Genomic DNA, 15,986 nt, shown 5'->3' on the forward strand with positions numbered 1-15,986 from the left:
CTTCTATTTCTATCTCAACTAACTACTACTTCATGGTATCCTTATGAAAATACTATTAAAAATATTAATTGTAAAAAAATATTAATAGTAGCTAATATTTAATGAGCACTTACTATATGTGAAAATCATCATGAACCCTTTATAGGGCTTGTCCATTTGAATCCTTTGAATAGCCCTGGGAGGGAGAGACCATTACATCCCTATTGGACACAAATTCACTGAGACTGAGAGGGTAAGTAGGTTGTCCAAGTTCAAAGAATGATAAGTGGTCAAAATGGAACTTGTACGGATCTGTGCCACTCTAGAACTCATGATCATAAGCTCTTCCCTGTCCTGAGAAGAGAAGCAGCTTCTCCTTCTGCCAAATTCTATTTGTGAGCTAGTTGAGAACAAGCTAATTCTCCTTTAATCTTATTCTTTACTTAACTATTCAAGGTCCCGAGTTAGAAAAGCAGAAAAGATTTACACATTTTATTTTTGCTTTTTAACTTACCCACTCACAGTCGATTCCAAGTACTGGAAAATCTTCTAACTCACTCCTAAGCAAGGGCTCGATTTGATCCCACTCCGCCTCCTGAGACACAGTCACCACCTTTGCTCCGAGGATCCTCTCCTCCCATGAGGCTCTGGGGGCACTGGGGCGAAGCTGGTCCTCCTCTGGAGGGGGCAGCTGTCTCCCACCGGGTGCTTGCTGCTGCCAACGCCACTGCTGCCCACCATCAAGGCTCGCTTTATTCCTCCGCCGCCGCTGGATGCCTTTCCATAGGACAAACCCCCCCACGGCCACACCGACGAGGGTGGTCATTGTCAAAGCCATTAAGTATCTAGACATCTTCAACATTTTTTGTGCTGTTTAGGAAAGCATATCACTAATCCCACAATCTGCAAAACAAGTGGCAACAATATATTTACATATAGAATTCAAACCCAGATGGAAACATGCTTTCCTCTAAAAAGTGCTCCACTCATAATCTACCAGTCCACAAACTAAGACAAAATGCTACAGATTTCCACAGAGAGGGATATTTATTTTCCTCACTTTTGTACATTCTGTACTCCATCTCTATCTTCATTCTCACCCGAGAAAACCCCTCTACCCTCTACTAGCTGCCCAGCGCTCACTTAATCATGGGATAACAAGAGTGTCTGAACATATACACACTTGCACAGAATTTGAAAAATCAAAATGAATTATAATTCTCTTACCCTTAGTTGACCACTGTGTGATCAGTTTGATGTTCATTTAGTTTATACAATTAAAAAAAATAAGAATTGTAGATTCCTTTAGTCAGGGAAACCCCACAAAATAGTCTTTCTTCCATTTTTCTTATCACATGTGATTTTCTCCACCATCTATCTTTTGTTTTCCTATTTTTGACAGAGAAATGGTTATATAGTACTATTTCTGTACTACTTAACTAACAACAGAAAAATGTATAACAATAAATGGGAAGCAGCCCTTGGCCTCAGTCATAGAGAGCAATCATGGGACAAACACCATTTAACACAAGGTGATTGATATTGTTTGGGAAGCAGTCAGATAACTCCATTAATCAACAAAAGTCAGATATCTAAATTTTATGTGAAATGTCACTATTTTTAAGTGTCAGCAACAAATCTACAGTTTTTAAAACATTGTGCCAGCCAAACAAAAACACTCTAGGCTCTGTGCCACCTGTCTGTGGGCACTGGCCTAAAATCTATAATGCCCAAAGAAACAGTGATCTGCTAGACTGTGCCTACACTTCTCTAGGGCTGAGAGTTTCCTATTGAATGTGTACTATTTTTATCATTTTTCAAAATTTCAAAGTAACAATTATTTTTTAAATCATTTAATATTTACAACAACCCTGGCCTATAATCATGCCTACAGAGATATTTGGCACTGGAGATGAAAAATAAAATCACAACAGTTATTACACTGCTAATGAAAACAATAAAATGGCTGTGTTGTTTTAAAAAATATTTAAGTAACTGCAGAAACTGTGCTAAGTACTCGTGTGTACTTTCTCCAGTACTTTTACTGAAGGCTTAATGATATTAAAGAATCTGGGGATGCCTGGGTGGCTCAGCAGTTGAGCGTCTGCCTTTGGCTCAGGGCGTGATCCCAGAGTTCTGATAGAGTCCTACATCGGGTTCCCTGGGAGGAGCCTGCTTTTCCCTTTGCCTACGTATCTCTGCCTTCTCTCTGCGTCTCTCATGAATAAGTAAATAAATTTTTTAAAAAAGAATCTGCACAATTTTTTTAAAAAAAAGATTTTATTTATTTATTCATATAGATACAGAGAGAGAGAGAGAGAGAGAGAGAGAGAGAGAGAGAGAGAGAGAGAGAGAGGCAGAGAGCCCGACATGGGACTCGATCCAGGGTCTCCAGGATCATGCCCTGGGCTGCAGGCCGCGCTAAACTGCTGCGCCACCGGGGCTACCCTCTGTACAAATTTCTAATTAAAATAATGAGAAGGTGCTTTAAAAAAAAAGAACACCAGGTACCTGGGTAGCTCAGCCAGCTAAGCATATGCCTTCAGCTTGGGTCATGATCCCAGGGCCCTGGAATCAAGCCCTGCCTGCATCAGGCTCCCTGCTCAGCGGGGAGTCTGCTTCTCCCTCTCTCTCTGCCCCCCTTGCTTGTGCTTATGTGCTCTCTCTTCAAACAAACAAACAAACAAACAAACACAAAACCCTCCCTTTCCCATTGGAAACGATACAAAGCGGTGGGGGGGGGGCGGAGGGAGACACAAAAAGACAAAAGTATAATATAGAGTTAAACTCAAAAAAGAAAAGGAAATCACTAGGTGCCAGAAATGGAAGCAGGGAACCCACAGTGTGTGGGAGATATAGCTGGGCAGAGACCAGAACTCATACTAGCCCCAGTGCTGGGGTATATTGCCAGCCCATGACCAGAAGTCTAGGCCACAAGCCCAGGGCACAGCTGGGACCCAGGAGAGTGCTACCCTGTCTATGAACAGGAACCTGAAAGTGTTCACCCACTACTGTCCAGGCAAGCCACCTTCCCAAGGCTGAAAGTATGAGCGGAGTTCCTCATGGGAAGGCAGACTCTCAAGCCTGCATTGTGAAGAAGTACAGGGCCCAAGTTCACATTATCCTCACAAAAGAAAACCCTAAGCCAAGAAACTAAAATGGTTAGACTTGGTGAATTCTGTCTGTCTGTCCGTTTCAAACATGCAGGACTTCCACAGAAGATCAGTCCCTAGAGGAGCACTCATAAATGAATAAACACAAAACCAAAATCCAAAAAGCCAATAAAAACAGTTCACAGAAGAACCAACCAACCAACCAAACAAACAAACAAACAAAAAACCATATCTGAGATCTGAAAGGAACTTTAAAATAATAACACTCAGGGAAATTAAGGAAAATAAAATCTGAAACAGGAAGAGGAACAAACAAAAAGTAGCAATTCTAGAAATGAAAAATATTTGTTAAAATTTTTAAAAGTTCGATACTTAATAGAAAGGTTAAATCCTGGATCAGACAGAGGAGAGAGAGAGTTAGGGAATTGAAGATAAATCTGAAGAACTCATACAGAATGTAGCACAGAGAGAAAGATGTAGAAAACATAACAGAGACATGGAAGATAGGTTGAGAAACTCAACATCCATGTAATGAGTTGGAAGATGGAGAACATGGATTTAGTATAGTTCTCTGAGTCCCAAGCTGGATAAATTAAATCTATCTACAAAAAAGACTTGTATAAGAATGTTTGTAATAGCCAAACCCCAGAAACAGTCTAGTTGTTATCTATACAATGAGATACTACTTAGCAAAAATAAAAAGAATTACTGATATATGCATGAATCTTAAATAATATTAGGCTAAATGAAAGAAGCCAAATACAAAAGAGATACTGTATGTTGTATTTATATGAAGTTCCAGAACAACTAAAATCAGTCTATGGTAGAAAAAGATCTGAACAGGGACTCCTGGGTGGCTCAGTGGTTGAGCGTCTGCCTTCAGCTCAGGGCATGATCCTGGGGTTCAGGACCAAGTCCCACATTGTGCTCCTTGTGGGGAGCCTGCTTCTTCCTCTGCCTGCTTATGTCTCTACCTCTCTCACTCTCTGGTGTCTCTTGTGAATAAATACATAAAATTTTATTTAAAAAAATAGAAGAAGATCTGAACAATAGTTGCCTCTGGTGAGTGATGGTAGGTGACAGGGAAGAGAGATTTAAGCTGAGCACTGAGTATCAAAGAGCCAGTCATGAAAAATTATAGGGAAGAGCATTTCAGCCAAGAGGGAGGTTTCTAGAATTGTGTAACATTCCATGTCTGTCTTTTTTTTCACATTCCATGTCTTGATGGAGGCTTGGATTACACAGGTGTACACATTTGTCAAAATTCAGCTATATTAAAAAAAATCCAGTGATATTTCCGAATTTTTCCCGTTGGTCTGACTGATGAATAACTGTTGGTGCACTCATCGTCTGTCTTTCACAATAGATTGTAAACTCCATGAAAACAGGGACCTTACCTGGCTTCTTCAATAGTATATATATATATATATACATATATATATATATACACACACACACATATATATGTATATATATACATATATATCCCCAGTAACTAGCACAGAGCTGATAACAATATTGAATATTTGATAATAATAAATATTCATTGAATGAATAAAACTCAATTCAAGGTGTTCTATTTTATGATAAATGTCTCTACTTCAATCTGTTTATTTCAATGAAAAAAATATTTTTCCCCTTAACTGAGCCTTGATGCTATAAAGAAGCAGTATGGTTCAATACTGGGCCAGAAGTGAGAAAAATAAAATTTTGTGTTACAAACCTAAAGTTTGTGTCCCTCTAAAGTTCGTATGTTGAAATTCTATCTCCCAATGTGATGGTATTAGGAGGTGGAGCCTCTGAAAGGTGATTAAGTGAAGTCATGAGGGTGGAACCCCTGTGGATGGGATTAGTACCCTTATAAAAGCTTGCCTGCCTCTCATCCCTGCCATGTGAAGATATAATGAGAAGTCAGCAGTCTGCCTTGTGGAAGAGGGCTCTCACCGGGACCTAACCATGCTGGCACCCTGATCCTGGACTTCAAGCCTCCAGAACTGTGAGAAATAAATGTCTCTTTTTTTGTGATCCACCCAAGCTGTAATATTCTACTTTAGCAGCCCAAACAGACTAAGACATCTCTCTCAAGGCTTGCTATGGAATCTAAAGCCTTTGGTGCCTCACCATCTCCCATGTCTGAAACAATCTATTTTAATTTACTTTTTAAAACTGTACACAGGGGCAGCCCAGGTGGCTCAGTGGTTTAGCGCCGCCTTCAGCCCAGGGTGTGATCCTGGAGACCCAGGATCGAGTCCCATGTCAGGCTCCCTGCATGGAGCCTGCTTCTCCCTCTGCCTATGTCTGTGCCTCTCTCTGTCTCTCATGAATAAATAAATAAAATATTTTAAAAAATAAAACTGTACACAGTAATTGAACATTAAACCAATAGCAGTAGTTACCTAATGGTAGTAGGATTATAGTTTTGATTTATCAAATTTCATGCAAGTATGTGTATCTCTTGATAATTAGAAAAGTACTTGTTTTTTTAATTGATGCTTTTTAGAGATAGGCAATATAAATATCCCACTTAACACTTAAAATGTGATTATATTCCTGAAATAAATCACCTTTCGATGAATTAAACAAATATGTTAAGGTGTTCAAGGAGCAGCATAAGGTAGAGGATAAAGACTAAGCCCCTAGAGTCAAATACCTTAGTTCAAATCCAGCCCCTAAATCCAGTTAGCTATATAAGTTGGGCAATTCACTGATCTTTTCTAAGTCTCCACTTCCTCATTGGTAAAATGAAAAAGATAGTACCTACAACATAGGACTCCTGTGAGGCTTAAGTCAGGTGTATCAATCACCTTAAATAGGGTGATTGATACACCTGACTTAAGCATAACTGGGTAACATTAGAGTTCAATAAATGCTAGCTCTTACACTATTGGGCTCTATAAACCACAGAATTCCTATTAAAGGAAAACAAAGAATCATAGATTGAAAATTCAGGAGACAAATTCAGCTCCTGCACAAGTTAAGAATCCTTACCATGGTAATCCTAACAGATCACGACCTGGTCTCTACCTGAATACTTCTAGAACAGATTTCATTACCTTATGTTGAAAAGTCCTTATATTCTACAGAAGTTCCCTACTTAGAAATTGCTCACTTTTTAGTTTAGGGTTTTTTGTTTGTTTGTTTGTTTGTTTTTTAGGGGAGGAGGAGCAAACAGATGGAGAGAGAGAATCTCAAGCAGGCTCCAAAGCCAGTGTGGAGCTGGACGTGAGGCTCAGTCTCACAACCCTGAGATCATGATGTGAGCTGAAATCAGGAGTAGGGCACTTAATCGACTGAGGCACTCAGACACTCCAGAAATTCCCCTCTTTGATGTTCAGTCTGGCCCCTGAAATGACAATAGTGTGTGCTCCCTCCTGAAAGCCTGTGAAATATGTTCAGACAGCTTTTATGGCTCCCCTCAGAACATTGTTCATAATCCAAGCAGCCTTCCTGAGACCTGGAAGGGTCACCATTGAGGCCAGGTCCTTCTGAACATCTCCAAATTTGTCAACTTAGCTCTTAAAATGTGGCACCCAGGTAGGTATTCAATACTTGAGACAGGATCCACTTGTGTGGACACCAGTACTACTACTTCCTAGTGTCTAGACCCTAGATTTTATTAATGCTGTGTGAAATGACTTGTTTTTAATTAGAAGAAACCCAACAGTGGGTCTTATAAAGCTTGTGGTAAATTAAAATTCACTGATACCAAATTAAGTCTCCATTTTATATATTTATAATTTATATTTTCACTTAAATCCAAAGCTTTACATTTCTTTCTTTGAAATTTTGTCTTGTTTGTTTCAGTCAAATGTTTCATCCTTTGAGCCCAATTTGCATCTTGATTGTGTATTCCCTCTCAGCTTAAACATCATTTTGCATAGATAAGTGAATTTTTGTTTTCAAAGAAAATAACATCTTCTCACATGTGTTTTTATTCATTTTTTTACATTTATTTTTGCATTTCACACTCATTTCTTTTTTTTTAAGGTTTTTTTTTTTTTTATTCAGTCATGAGACCTAGAGAGAGAGAGGTAGAGACATAGACAGAGGAAGAAGCAGGCTCCTTATGAGGACCCTGAGGCAGGACTTGATCCCAGGACCCCAGGATCATGACCTGAGCCAAAGGCAGACGCTCAGCCGCTGAGCCACCCAGGTGCCCCTCTCCATATTTCATAACATTAAAGTGATATTGAAGTAGAAAAGGTTTTAAAAATGAAGTATTATTGATTTGCTTCCACTGAGAAGGGCTCTCTCAGATCCAGACTTCCCAGGCATATGGTATGGTTCCTAACTTATTCTTTGTCCTGTGTGGCCCATGTAGAAGAAGGGCCTCACAGGGAAACCAAAAGAGCAAGCAGGGTACCTCCACATGAGGAGAAAAAAAGGCATTAATTCATTTTTACATGGAGATGTTATTGTGTGGGTGTTTTTCCAGCCAAAGGATTCACTCAGCAAACATGTATGCAGCACTCTCAATAAGCCAGATGTTGCATTGGATTCTAGGTAAAAAGAATTGAAAGGCACAATCTGCTTTCAAAAATTCAGGATTTAGAAAAGGAGAAATACCTGGAGAACAGGTTGCAGTGAAGGGAGAGAACACCACATAGCACAGGGACAGCAGAGAGGAAGGAGCCCAGGGAGCTAACACAAACACTTGAGGAGGGTATGGGAGACTGGCGCTGGGGCTAAGAAGTGAGCCTGAGTCCCCCTGGTGCACAGGCAGTGAGTGGGCAGATGGCACTCCTGGCACAGGGAACAACATGGACAACGACACAAAAGGCATGAAGAACCACGGTACAGGTGAAAAAGTTCAAGCGAATTTAAAGTGTACTATAAGTATTAGATACAGAATTTTGAAGACTTACCATAAAAAAATGTAGAAGTATCTCTTTTTTTTTTTAATGTAGAAGTATCTCATTGAAAATTTCCGTATCAGCTTTTTGAGGTGGACCTTTTTTATTTTAGTAAAATACATACAACACAAATTTTACCATTTTAACCTTTTTTAGTGTATGATTCAGTGGCATTAACTACATTCACAATATTGCACATCACTATTCATTTCCAGAACTTCTTCATGATCCCAAACACAGTCTATAGACATCAAACAATAACTTCCCATTCCATCCCCCACAACCCTTAGTAACCTCTATTACACTTTCTATTTATATGAATTCCACATTGCCTTCTTATATCTATGTTGAAATAATATTTGAATATACTGGGTTAAATAAAACATGTTATTAAAATTAAGTTCACCTGGGGCACCTGGGTGGCTCAGTAGGTTGAGTGTCTGCCTTTGGCTGAGGTCATGATCCTGGAGTCCCGGAATCAAGTCCTGCATCAGGCTCCCTGCTCAGCGGAGAGCCTGCTTCTCTCTCTGCCCCTCGCCCTGCTCGTGCTCTCTCTCTCTTTCAAATAAATAAATCTTTAAAAAAAATTAAGTTCAACTTAATTATATATATATATATATATATATATATATATATATATTTAAGATTTATTTATTTTGGAGAGTGGGGAGGAGCAGAGGAAGAGAGCCAACTCCCCACTGAGTGCAGAGCCCAACACGGGGCTTGGTCGATCTCTTGCCCTGAGATCACTGACCTGAGCGGAAACCAAGAGTCAGACACTTAACCAGCTGAGCCACTCAGGTGCCCCTCTTTTTATTTTTATTTATTTATTTATTTATTTATTTATTTATTTATTTATTTATTTATTTATTTTGCCCCTCTTTTTAGATTTTTAACGTGGCTATTAGAAAACTATTGATGGGGCTCACATTATATTTCTATTGGACAGTGATGTGCTAAAGCAAAATGTGAATACAAGAAAACAAAGACAGATGGTGCTGGAATGAGCAGATCTAGGGTGAGTCATGAGAGGCCTTAGGGTACCTTACAGGATAAAACCTTATAGGTAATGGTGAGCCAGTAATAGACTTACAAGTAAAGTGCTAGGATCAGACTCAGATTTCAAAGACTACCCTGGCAGCTATGTGGGTGCTAGACTAGAGGAGAGCAAGGCAAGAGACAGGAAGATCTGTTGGAAGATTCACAATACTAGAGCCTGGAAAGGAAGATCTAAATCAGGGTGGAAGAAGGCAGAATGAAAAAGAACCAGGTGTGGGGGGGGAGGGGCGGTGAGGCACCTGGCTGGCTTAGTAACCAGAGCACAAGACTCTCAGGATCATGAGATGAAGCCCAGCATTGGGTGTAGCTCTTACATTAAAAAAAGAAAAAACAAAAAACCACGGTTCCTAACAGAATGGCTACAATGAACTCACCTGGATAAGTAAACAAAGCATAACTTTTACAATTTATTTTGAAAGTTTGATGAATATAAAATCAATAGCTTTCCAAAACCATTATAAAAATATGATGAAAATCCCAAAATAGCAATATATACTTTTTAAAAACCACACGCAAAACAATAACCATATAGACACACACATAAACCTAGGTATAAACCCAAAAAGAAATGTGCAAGATTGATATGAAGAAAAATAGAAAAATTTACTGAAGATATAGAAGACTGGAAGAGGGATCCCTGGGTGGCGCAGCGGTTTGGCGCCTGCCTTTGGCCCAGGGCGCAATCCTGGAGACCCGGGATCGAATCCCACATCGGGCTCCCGGTGCATGGAGCCTGCTTCTCCCTCTGCCTGTGTCTCTGCCTCTCTCTCTCTCTCTGTTACTATCATAAATAAAAATTAAAAAAAAGAAGACTGGAAGAGCAGAGATATATTATCACAGCTATCATATACAGAGCACGTAGCATGTGCTAGGTACCTTACATTATATCCAATCATGTACACATTACAATCCTTTCAACAACCTTCTGAAAGAGGTACTATAATTACTCTATTTTTTTTAATGAAGAGAAGATTGTTTTACAGAAATGCTCAAAATAACATATAAATGCATTGAAAACTTAATTTTAAAAAACTTTTTTAAAAATGAATTGACCACCAAGAGAATAAAAAGACAACCCCAGAATGGGAGAAAATATTTGCAAAGCATATATCTGGTAAGAGCCATGTATCTAAAATATATAAAGAACTCTTACAATTTAATAATAAAAAAGACAAACCAGTTAAAAACAGGTAAGGATCTAAATAGACATTTCTTCAAAGAATATATACATATGGCAAATAAGCACATGAAAAGCTATTTGGGAAATACAGATCAAAACAACAAGGAGATACCACTTCACACCTACTAGGATGGCTCTAAACAAAAAGATAATAAGTGTAGCAATAATATGGAGAAATCAGAACTCTCACACATTGCTGGTAGGAATGTAAAATGCTGCAGCTGCTTTGAAAAAACACTGGCAGCTCCTCAATGATTAAACATAGGGTTACCTTATGACCCAGCAATTCCACTGCTAGGTATATATCCAAAAGGAATGAAAACAAATGTCCAAACAAAAGTTCATAGTGCCATTATTCATAATAGCCACAAAGTGGAAACAATGTATATGCCCTTCAGCTGACAAGTGGATAAATAAAATGTACCATATCCAGAAGGTTACGGTTGAACTGTGTCCTCGAAAAAGATATATTGAAGTTCTAACCCATGGTACCTGTGAAAGGGACCTTATTAAAAATTGAGTCTTACTGAAAATTGATTACACACATAATCAAGTTAAAATGAGTTCAGGGATCCCTGGGTGGCGCAGCGGTTTGGCGCCTGCCTTTGGCCCAGGGCGCGATCCTGGAGACCTGGGGTCAAATCCCACGTCGGGCTCCCGGTGCATGGAGCCTGCTTCTCCCTCTGCCTGTGTCTCTGCCTCTCTCTCTCTCTCTCTCTCCCTGTGTGACTATCATAAATAAATAAAAATTAAAAATAAAATAAAATGAGTTCATTCTGAAGTAATGTGAGCCTTTAGTCTAATAGAAATCGTGTCCTTCCATGAAGGGGAGAAGAGACACAGAAACAGGCTCCCATGGAGAAAATCACCATGTAAAGACAGATCCTCAGGGAAGAAAGCCATATGAAGACCGAGGCAGAGGTTGGAGTTATGCACCTGCAAGCCAAGGAATCCCAAGGACTGCCAGCAACGACCAGAAGCTAAGAAGACCAGAAGCTAAGAAGAGGCACGAAAGGGCCCTCCCCTAGAGCCATCAAGATAGCAAAGCCCTGCTGACACCTTGATTTTGGACTTTAAAGCCTCCAGCACTGCGAGAAGAATACGTTTCTGTTATTTTAAGTCACCCGGTTTGTGTCATTTTGTTACTGTAGCCCTAGGAAACAAATACACCATAGGATAGAATGCCATTCAGCAGTAACAGAAGAGTACTGATACATTCTACAACATGGATGAAACTCAAAAACATAATGTTGAGTGAAAGAAACCTGTCATGAGATAACACAAATTGTATGATTCCATTTATACAAAATATTCAGGTCTATAACTGGCAGAAAGATTAGTGGTTGCCTAGGGCTCGCATTCTGGGGAATGACTGCTAATTGGCAGGGGTTTCTTTTTGGGGCGACGAGAATGTTCTAAAATTAAATTGTGGTGATGTCTGCACAACTGTGAATGCGCTAAAAACCACTGAATTGTACATGTTAAACAATGAGTTATGTAAATTACATCTTGATAAAGTCACTTAAAAATTATTTGACAAGCTAATTCTAAAAATCTGGAAAAGAAATTCTAGGATTAGTTCCCAAAATAGTTTTTTAAATGAGTATGTGAGCTGATAAAGTATACAATTTTCAATAAAATAATGACAGTAATAATCATAAGGGAATATTTATCCCACTACGTATCAAAACAGAACATTTATTCAACGTTAAGATATTGTGGTATTGGTCCAACAAAACAGTAAATTAGGCCGCAGAACAGAAGACAGTCCAGAAATTGATTGTGTATGTGTGAGAAAGTAGTAAATGATAAATGTGGCATTTCAGATTAATGGGTCAAGAATGCATTTAATATTCAGAGTGACACTGTTGGGAAAACAGTAATTATGCTCACACCATTCACTTATTCACACACATCCAGAGGAATTAAAGAAAAACTCAAACACATAAGAATATATAGGAGAAAAGACAGTCATAAGAGAAAACCCTGGGGCACCTGGGTGGCTCAGGTGATAATCTCAGGACCCTGGGATCGAGCCCAGTGTCAGGCTCCCTGCTCAGTGGGGAGTCTGCTTCTCCCTCTCCCTCTGCCCCTTCTCCTGCTCAATCTCTCCCCCTCATCTCTCTCAAATAAATATAAAATCTTAAAAAGAAAAATAGAAAGGAAGTAAGGAATAAAAGAAAGAAAGACAGAAAATCCTGTTGTGTCTTAGGGTAGAACAGGGTTCTTCAACCTCAGCATTACTAACATTTTAGTCCAGAAAAATTCTTTGTTGTGGAGGGCTTTCCTTTGCATTGCAGGATGTTTAGCAGCATCCCTGGTTTCCACCCAGCAGATGCCCTCATACCACAACCCCAGTTAGACAACCGAAAAATGTCTGCTCACATTACCAAACTAGCCCCTAGCAGGCAAAATATCTCCCACTGGAGAACAGCTCTGGTAGGGAATGACAGCAACAAGATACAAAATACACAAAATACACAAAAGACTGATACTTTTATTGTGAAATTTAAAACTATGATTTGACAAAGATGTCATGTAGTTAAAAGACAAGCATCAATTTTAAAAAGCACTAAGTTGGGGGCAGCCGGGGCGGCTCAGCGGTTTAGCGCCGCCTTCAGCCCAGGGCCTGATCCTGGAGCCCGGGGATCGAGTCCCACACTGGGCTCCCTGCATGGAGCCTGCTTCTCCCTCTGCCTGCATCTCTGCCTCTATCTCATTCTGTGTCTCTCGTGAATAAATAAATAAAATCTTTAAAAATAAAAAAATAAAAAGCACTAAGTTGGGAATAAAGATAACAAATATAAATGACAAAAGATTATATCCAAAATACATTAAAAACTATATATAAAAAACCAACCCAATTGAAATGAGATATTTCTTGAAAGAGTAAATACAAACAGCCAACAATCATGAAAAGATATCCAATCTCTCTAGTAACTAAGGAAATACAAAGTAAAACACAAATTAGAATCATTTTTCACCCATTAGATTGGCAAAAATGAAAAAGATTAATAGCATCAAATGTTTAAAAGAGGGTTGCCTGGGTGGCTGTCAGTTGAACATCTGCCTTCAGCTCAGGTCACGATCCCAGGGTCCTGGGATCCAACCTCCCATCGGGCTCCCTGCTGCAGGAAACCTGCTTCTCCCTCTGCCTCTCCATCTCCCACTCCCCTGCTTATGCTCTCTCTCTCACTCTCTTGTTCTCTCAAAAAAATATAAAATATATTTTTTTAATGTTTAAAAGAGCTAGGGAAATAGACATTATTATGCACTGTTGGTGGGCAGTTTGGCATTAAATGTCCACACCCTCCCACCCAGCTATTCAGTCTCAGGTTTGAAATATTCACCTAGGCACAGAGACACATGTGGAAGGAGGTTCTCTGACACACTGTGTTTGTAGCAATCTATGGAATCTCACATACTACAAAATCTTACAGCACGGAATTTATGGACCAAGTAGAAATAATAAGGTAGATCTCTACATACATAGGGACAAAGAAAAAGTTTTAAGACCCATTTTTAAGAATAAAAGCCAAGTTTCTGGGACACCTGGGTGGCTCAGGTCCATCAGGTCATGATTTGAAAGTCCCCAGGGATCAAGTCCTGCATCCAGCCACCTGCCCGGAGCCTGCTTCTCCCTCTGCCTGTGTCTCTGTCCCTCTGTCTCTCATGAATAAATAAATAAAATATTATAAAAAAATTAAAAGTCAAGTTTCTGAATAGGTGCAATATGCCATATTTGTAAAATATGTATTAGTAAAAGTTTAACATGAAAAAAAAAGTTTAACATGAAATCTTACATATACGTAACTAATATGAATACTTGTCAAAAAATGTAAAGAAAAAGAAACAACAACAACAACAAAAACACATCCCAAGCCGTTAACAGGTCTTAGAGGTAAGAGATTAAAGAAGATAGAGATGGAAAGAGATCAAAAAGGAACCATTTTGTTTAAATTTCTCACATGAATTTTATTTTTAAAAAAATTTTTAGATTTATTTATTTAATCATGAGACACGACACACACACACAGAGACAGGCAGAGACACAGGTAGAGGGAGAAGCAGGCCCGGGGCAGGGAGCCCGACGTGGGACCCGATCCCGGGTCTCCACGACCAGGCCCTGGGCTGAAGGCGGCGCTAAACTGCTGAGCCACCCAGGCTGCCCTGAATTTTTTTAAATGCTGTATACGTGGACTACAACTAAAATAAATATAAAAAAAAAAAAAAAATACATTTTTAAAACGAGCTCAAAAAAAAAAAAAAAAAAGCTCAACTTGACCAAGACGATTCAGTACTTCCCGCATTAGATTGCTTTCCTCCCGCACTTCCTAATTCTGATAATTAACAAAATCTTCCGTGCAGTTTCTTCTATCCATGTAATACAACAAAAAAAAAAAAAAAAGAAAGAAAAAAAAGAAAGGACGAAAGAAAAAGAAAAAAATATATATATGGTATGGGGGGGGGGCCTGGCTGGCTCAGCCGGTGGAGCAGGCCGCACTCGTGATCTTGGGGCTGTGAGAGGGAGCCCCACGCTGGGGGTAGAGATCATTTAAAAAGATTTTTTTTTTATTTTTTTTTTTTTTTAATTTTTTTTATTTATTTATGATATCACAGAGAGAGAGAGAGAGAGGCAGAGACACAGGCAGAGGGAGAAGCAGGCTCCATGCACCGGGAGCCCGATGTGGGATTCGATCCCGGGTCTCCAGGATCGCGCCCGGGGCCAAAGGTAGGCGCCAAACCGCTGCGCCACCCAGGGATCCCTTTTTTTTTATTTTTAAAAATATAAGTAATGCAGCGTTTTCTAAGGGAGTTTGCGTCCAATCAGTATCTCAAGAGCTTAGAAAGGGTTGGGTCTGCTTCCGATTCACTGAGCAAGCATCAATCCCGCAGCCATCTCCCGGCTTCCAGGTTGGAGCGGCGGCTCCCAGCAGGGCCCGCAGCAGCGGGTGCGCCTGCGAGGAAAGGGGCGGCAACCGGGGGCGGGGGCAGGTCCCCACGACCGCAGCGGCGGGAGCGCGCGGCGCCGGAGGAGTTGCCAGGTGCCGGGGGCGGTGTCTGCCGGGCTGACGGGGTCCAGAAGCCCCGTAAGAAGGCTTGGCGGGTGCTCCCAGAGAAGGCGGAGGGGCCCCGAGGGGGCGGCCGGGAGCGCGCGGTGGGCCGCGGCCCGCGCCGAGAGCCGCTGCAGCACACCTGGGCGCTGAACCGCCGCGGGGGGCGGGGGCGGGGGCGGGGGGCTGCGCGGGGGGAGGGGAAGAAGGGATGGGCCAAGTCGCTGGGGGACGGCGGGGTCCACGCAATAAGTCGCCCCCGCACCCAGTGACATCTCCAGCTCCACAACGCCTCTCCTCGATCCGCACTGGAAGCCCCCTCCTTCCCTCGCACAAGGCGGGTAAAAGGCCCCGCGGGTCCTTTAGTCTCACTTACCTGCGACCCAGGACCCAACCTGAACACCTGCGGCACCTCACGCTGAGGACCTGGAACCCTCCTCGGCCACCTGCGCGCACCCACCCGGATCCACTAGGGCCGAAACCACTTCCGGTCCTGCGGCGGGCTGGAAGACGTAAACCTAGCAGGGAGGTACGCATGGGCGGCGCCATGTCGTACGGAAGCTGCTGCTGGGCCAGCTGTTCCCTCCCCAGTTTCTCCACTGCTGAACAAAGGGTCTGTTAGAATTGGAAAGGCTTAAACTCTCTTGAAAAAAGGGGTGTTTTTGTTTCTGTATTGGTTTTGGTTTTATTTACTTTTTTTTATTTTTTTATTTTTTTAATTTATTTATGATAGCCATCACAGAGAGAG

The 15,986-nt window shown here is 40.9% G+C and overlaps 1 protein-coding gene across 4 annotated transcripts in view; it reads right to left on the minus strand.

Moving 5' to 3' along the window:
* The window catches only part of EXD2 (exonuclease 3'-5' domain containing 2), a 57,388-nt gene extending 41,659 nt beyond the window's left edge, over positions 1–15,729 (minus strand). Inside the window, exons 1-3 of one of the 4 annotated variants that reach the window (XM_055304017.1) lie at positions 15,615–15,728; positions 1,207–1,368; positions 494–882 (exon numbers count right to left, since the gene is read on the minus strand). In XM_055304017.1, the coding sequence (XP_055159992.1) occupies positions 494–841 (348 nt within the window). In that variant the 5' untranslated portion in view covers positions 842–882; positions 1,207–1,368; positions 15,615–15,728. Of the gene's footprint in view, positions 1–493; positions 883–1,206; positions 1,369–8,351; positions 8,486–15,614 lie in introns of those variants that run through there. The other 3 variants (XM_055304019.1, XM_055304016.1, XM_055304018.1) reach the window with 3 other exon arrangements.
* Between the last annotated feature and the right edge of the window lie 257 nt (positions 15,730–15,986).

This window comes from Nyctereutes procyonoides, unplaced genomic scaffold (genome assembly GCF_905146905.1).
Source record: "Nyctereutes procyonoides isolate TBG_1078 unplaced genomic scaffold, NYPRO_anot_genome, whole genome shotgun sequence".
Classification (NCBI taxonomy): Eukaryota; Metazoa; Chordata; class Mammalia; order Carnivora; family Canidae; genus Nyctereutes; species Nyctereutes procyonoides.